General features: G+C 42.0%; 1 protein-coding gene and 1 long non-coding RNA gene across 13 annotated transcripts in view; one reads left to right on the forward strand and one right to left on the reverse strand.

The window, feature by feature from the left end:
* The window catches only part of LOC130291010 (uncharacterized), a 34457-nt gene extending 28610 nt beyond the window's left edge, over positions 1-5847 (forward strand). Inside the window, exons 1-3 of one of the 2 annotated variants that reach the window (XR_008847764.1) lie at positions 3735-3865; positions 4140-4373; positions 5193-5847. This is a non-coding gene — a long non-coding RNA (uncharacterized LOC130291010). Of the gene's footprint in view, positions 1-3734; positions 3866-4139; positions 4374-5192 lie in introns of those variants that run through there. The other variant, XR_008847765.1, reaches the window with a different exon arrangement.
* The window catches only part of COL11A2 (collagen type XI alpha 2 chain), a 161876-nt gene continuing 157544 nt past the window's right edge, over positions 1669-6000 (reverse strand). For all 11 annotated transcript variants that reach the window (XM_056539322.1, XM_056539319.1, XM_056539321.1 and 8 more), the window contains 5 exons: positions 5857-6000; positions 4231-4343; positions 4085-4153; positions 3641-3874; positions 1669-2811 (listed from right to left, as the gene is read on the reverse strand). The exon at positions 5857-6000 is cut by the window's right edge and continues 106 nt beyond it. In XM_056539322.1, the coding sequence (XP_056395297.1) occupies positions 2665-2811; positions 3641-3874; positions 4085-4153; positions 4231-4343; positions 5857-6000 (707 nt within the window). In that variant the 3' untranslated portion in view covers positions 1669-2664. The remainder of the gene's footprint in view (positions 2812-3640; positions 3875-4084; positions 4154-4230; positions 4344-5856) is intronic.

Consider the following 6000-nt stretch of genomic DNA (forward strand, 5'->3'; position numbering starts at 1 on the left):
TTTCTATATTCCCGTAGGGTATATGTCATTCCCAAGATCTATGTGTCCCATTTAGCTTGTGTACTCTTATTACTGAGGGCACGGTCTTAGTTGGTGAAAATTGGCCTTCCTTAAGTTCAATATTTTTGTAGCCCCACTAGTAGACATCCTCTAATAGGATAAACAACAATGTATTATGTTATGGTGACTATTACAAAGATGACCCCCACCTCTACCTCAGATACTATGCCTGGCCTATTGGTTAGTATAAGGTCCAGAAGTGCCCACCTCTTGTTGGGTCCTGCACTAGTTGGGAAAGGTAATTGCCTTTACTATTGCCAAAAACCTGTTTCCCTTGCTGGATCTACAGGATTTAGCCTCTCAGCCTATATGAGGGTAGTTATAGTCCCCCATAAAAATGACTTCCCCCTTGTTTGCTTCCCCATCAATTTGTCCTATAAGTACCGTAGGTTTTCTGCTGCTCCTGTTATACTTGGAGAATTATAACAAACCCCTATCAGTAATTTCTTGTTCTTACCTCCTCTGGCCTAGTTCTCCATGAACCCAAAATCCTCCTTCCTATACCAGCTTTTAAGCCACTTGTTTACCTCTCTGGTATGGCACGTGGTTTAGGTAGTACTTCAGAAAATATTACCTTGGAGGTGATTAGTGGTAGGAGGCAGGTAAGGGGACCATCCTCCTCCATTTTAGCTTACCAAACCCCCTGCGATCACGTTGTGGGGGTTCGGTAAGCTCCTCTAAGCTATTGCAGATATTTACTTTCACTTTAGACGCCCTGATCGGCATTGATCACAGCATCTAAAGGGTTATATGCCAGGCAGTGGTGAGATGCCCTGCATAAGCAGTGACTGTCTGGCTACTGATTGATGCTGACACTCACTGCTTGAAGCTCCTGCAGCTCTTGCGCTCGCTTCAAAGCCACTTATGGAGTTGGGGGCGTGCAGGTACGCCCTGTGCCCTTAAAGGGGTACTCCACTGGCCAGCGTTCGGAAGTGAAGGTTCCGAATGCTGCCCTTAAAGGGGTACTCCACTAGCCAGCGTTCGGAAGTGAAGGTTCCGAATGCTGTGTCGGCCACACCCCTTGGGATGTCATGGCCACACCCCCTCAATGCAAGTCTATGGGGAATGAAGGCATACCTGTACACCCTGCATCCTTTAGTGGTTAAAGTCAATAGAACTTGGAGCGGAATAGTGGCACAGAATTAAGCAAGCAAATTTCATGTCAATTCGATAGTGTGAACATGCCCTTAGAGTAAAATTTCCTTGCTGGATCCTGTGTGGATTCGGGCCCTTTCTGCTCCATGGTAAATGGAGCATAAATCATGTGGAATCAGGGCTTATTTATCACAGAATTTGTAGCAGAAATAAGCGCTGAAAATCAAAGTGCCATTGACTTATTGGCTTTAACACCTGGATTCAGCTGGAAGAATGATGTTTAATCTTCTACCGGAATTTAGGTTCTCGTCAAAAATTTTGTCACAGAATTTTAGCCGTGTTAAGTGTGATGCAAGGCAGAATCCTTGCGGAATACCTCGCGGATTCCATCTTTCCTGTAGTGCTAATCGTGTGTATTTGCTCCCAATGCACATCTGTGGTCTTCGAACGTATGTTGACTTTTCGGAAACCCAACTCAAGAAAAAGAACCCAACCTGCCACTTTATTCCTCTGTGGATTTCACCTTTTGCACATTATTTATTTAAATAAAAGAGGAAACTATAGACACAGAGCAGATCGGAGAACAGGAACTGGATGTAACAGCTCTAAGGGGACACAGTGGAGAGAGGCGGCAGGAAGTGGACAGTGGCCGGCAGGAAGTCCATGTATAGACATGCGCAAGAATACGAAACAAAAAAAAAACAAATAAAAATAAAAAGCAGCAAAATTATAGATTATATATTACAATACAAAAAATACTTACAAACATTACACAGTAATACTCTGAGCACCTGTGAGATTTTTTTTTTTATAATCTTGTTGGACAAAACATAAGCTTTACTCCGAGCACCATAGTAAAAACCGGTTCACAGATTTACGATCATCTGGTCAGGACATCTGTTTCTATTACTATTTTCCCATGTTGTGTGCAAGGCAGAAGGGAAATTTATAACAAATTTTATTATTATTATTTCTTTTTTAAATAATATTTAAAACTTTTCATTTATCCACAGAAGAAAAAATAGAGTCCTGTATTTTTTTTTAAGAATCTGCATGTGTTCATTTGGAGACATAAGAGCTTGAGATAAAACATTAAGAAAGAGAAGACTCTTTATCGGCAAAGAAAAGTGGCTCTTTATGTCCACAAAATGAATTTGGTAGGACATGGGAAGCCTACGCCCGTTTCTTTTTTCGGTATGGGACGGTCATCTTTACCTCTTAGCTTTAAAAAAGCCACAAATAATTCTAGCTAAAAGTCTATGATAAAAAAAAAATCTTTCTTTGGTCATCAGAATATCCACCCAGCTTTAGGTCTTCTTTGTCACGGGTTGACCGGGGGCCTTTGGTCTCTTGTTCCACCTCATTGGAAGGGCTTGCTTTCTGCTCTTCATCAGCTGAGCTTCTTGAATACTGGTGTAGAGGAATGAAGGGCAAGGGGGGGTAGGACATCTCCTTTTTCTTAAGAAGGGGGTAAATTAGGTAGGGGGTTGTCTCTATTTGTGAATTGCCTCAGCCCATAAAACATACAGGTCCTACTTCAAATCCAAATTTCTGGTTTGGTTCTCCAAAGTCCATAAACATGGCATCCATCAAAGGAAGCTGCTCTACGCGTGGGGTGTGAATCTCTAGCACTGTCTTGTCGGTGCCCTTCCTCATCTGTAGATGGAAAAGCAAAATGCAGTTAGTTATAGAAGAATTTCTACAGCAGGACAGCTTTATTATTGCAAACAAACCACATTTATAGCGCCAATGGCACCAAGGAACTGGTGTACAACCACATTTATTATTTATGTGTTTTTAGACACTTTTGGGTCTTGGCCGGTGAAGGGGCGTGGCTTTGTATGGAAGAGGCATGAATATCACATGCCCTGACAAAAATGAGGGGGCGTGGCATGACATCATGGGGGCGTGGCCTTGACATCACGACCCCCGCACCCAGCGTTTGGAACTAAATGTTCCGGACGCTGGGGCAGTGGAGCACCCCTTTAAGTTCCTGACATGACATATTGACATGATTAAACTCTTGTGTTCGAGTCCTTCTGGCGAAAGTTTGCCATGTTTTGAATCCTATCTGATTTGTCTGCTATTCGTGGTATAGACGTTGTTGGTATCGCTTGTACCTTGGCCCTGATGTGTAGTTTTATCTGTCCTCAGTACAGTCCCAGGCTTTGTTATCTGGATTCGGTTATGGTCTTCTGTCCTTAGTTCTTCGATCCTTCTGTTGCTGACCTGGACTGATCAACTATGCCACCCACCTCCATTGCCAGCTAATGTCTATTCTAGCTTAAGCCTAATCTGACAGGGGCTTCTGTATACTCAACAAATTCCACCTCCAGACTTTAATACTGACCTGCCAAATCTTTTATATTTATGTTTAGTACAAAACTCAGGAATTGGTCCTTTTTTTTCAAACGTCTCTATTGGATCTCCTCAATATATGTGTGTGTTCTGGTTCTTACAGATAAAAAAAATGGCCTCTACTTACCGAACAGCCATCTCTGAGAGCCTTGATGTAAGGACTTGTGTGGAAGGAAAGGTCCTCATCGTTGGCGCTCATGAAGTGTAGTGCTTTTTGGTAGCTGTCACCAGAGGCCAGGTGCCAGGCGGCAGAGCGGTGGCAGTGATAGGTGAAGTTCTGACGGGCAGTGATACTCAGCAGGCGAAGGAAGGTCAACTGGACGACTCCAATGGGGTTCTTGTCCGAGTCAACGTAAGAAAACTGAAAGGCATTAAGAAAATATATGAATGAGATAGAGATCAAATGAAGGTGGCCTACGATATGGTAGACCCAAACAAAATTATTATTTTTTAAACTGAATAGCTAAAAAAATATTTAATGTATGGATGCATAGGCCATGGGGTTGGTGACTATTGCCAATAGGTTGGCAACCAATATTATAGCTTCAATCCATCTGTGGCATGCACTCACCTTACGGCCACTCCTGAACTTGCTGTACCAGGTCTCTCTCTTCTCATTGTTCCAGGGAGACATCTTAACCTAAACACAAGAAAAACCAATGAGCAACAACGTTATATCTCATCCAGCTCAACATAATCGTGGAGCCCACTGCTCACCTTCTCAATGTCCTTGCTGGGGTAGATGCAGGACTCTCCACCGGCTGTGAAGTTACAGAAGACCTTGAAAGAGTCTCGGGTGCAGCCCTGGTTTGGATCGATCCAATATTCACCTGAAAGGAAGGACAATTTTATTATAACAGGTCAGTGACCAAACCGAAAGAGTGCATCCAGATAGGTGAAAAGATGTGATGTTTAATACTCTGTAAATTTGTACAATCAAAAAATCTCTTTAGGTACCATTCAATGAAAAGAAAAAATCCACGATAGCTGCAGTTTTATAGATTGCGAACCCATTGAAGTGAATGGTAGTGATCAGTGTGTGAACAAGCCCTTAAAGGGGTTATCCAGGAAAAATGTGTATATATATATATTTATATAATATATATATATATATACTGGCTCCAGAAAGTTAAACAGATTTGTAAATTACTTCTATTAAAAAATCTTAATCCTTTCAGTACTTATGAGCTGCTGAAGTTGAGTTGTTCTTTTCTGTCTAAGTGCTCTCTGATGACACCTATCTTGGGAACTGTCCCGAGTAGAAGCAAATCCCCATAGCAAACCTCTTCTACTCTGTGCAGTTCCCGAGACAAGCAGAGATGTCAGCAGAGAGCACTGTTGTCAGACCGAAAAAAACAACTCAACTTCAGCAGCTGATAACTATTGGAAGGATTAATATTTTTTAATAGAAGTAATTTACAAATCTGTTTAACTTTCTGGAGCCAGTTGATATAAAAAAAAAAAAAAAAAAGTTTTTTCCTGGAATACCCCTTTAAAGGGGTATTCCGATATATATATATATATATATATATATATATATATATATATATATATATATATATATAATTTTTTTTTTTTTTTGAATGTGTGATAGGAGCAGCAAAGTTAGTTACTAATATACTTCCCTTAACTGTGTTTTGTGGCTAGTATAAACAATTTTTGTCTTTCTTTTTTCCCAGATGTTTATTTTTCGGCAGCCTAGAAAATTAGTGTTGTCTCTGACCTTTCCCAGCTTGCTGTGTGGCCCGATATAATACATCAGAAGTCCGGTGTTGGAAGGGGACTTGGCAGCTTCAACTGTTGTGTGAGAAGCCACTGGTCGCCCCACCCATTGCAGCATAGCCAGGTCCCTTTTAATCACGTGACTCGCCCAACATCATCCGACACACAAGCTGTGTTACCGGTGCACATGTGCGTGCATTCATCATTATGCAGATCCACAGCTTGTGTTCAGGTGATGTCAGACAAGTCATGTGATCAAAAGGTGACTGTGCTGAAATGGGTGGTGCGACCAATGTGTGGGAGGGAAATAAGTCACCTCCCACCTTTTAAACAAAGGATCCTGGGGTTTGTAGCCTGAGGGACGCCACAGAAACAGGAAGTAGCCAGATCCCAAAAACAAGCCAGCAGCGTGATGGGGGACACAGGACACGGCCTTTTTCCACCAACACAAGCAAAGATCCTTGGGGAGCATGTCTATTGCTGTATGACACTTAATTACTAAAGACACCTTATGTTGTATAATCCCTTTAAGATATAACAGTACCTAAACATATCTCTTTGTGTCTGTATAATACTGTCATATCTGCTTTTATTGATCCGTACTGTTCTACCGCTTCTTACCGTCTGGGAACTCGGGATGACACAGTCGGAGGTCCAGGCATGTGCGGGCTGGGTGTTCCTTTGTGCCCAAAGGTGTCTTCATTTGCTCGATATCTTTCTTAATAGCATTGAGGGACCCATAGATTTCTTCCATGCCGTCCGCAT

This window comes from Hyla sarda, chromosome 9 (assembly GCF_029499605.1).
Source record: "Hyla sarda isolate aHylSar1 chromosome 9, aHylSar1.hap1, whole genome shotgun sequence".
Taxonomy (NCBI): domain Eukaryota; kingdom Metazoa; phylum Chordata; class Amphibia; order Anura; family Hylidae; genus Hyla; species Hyla sarda.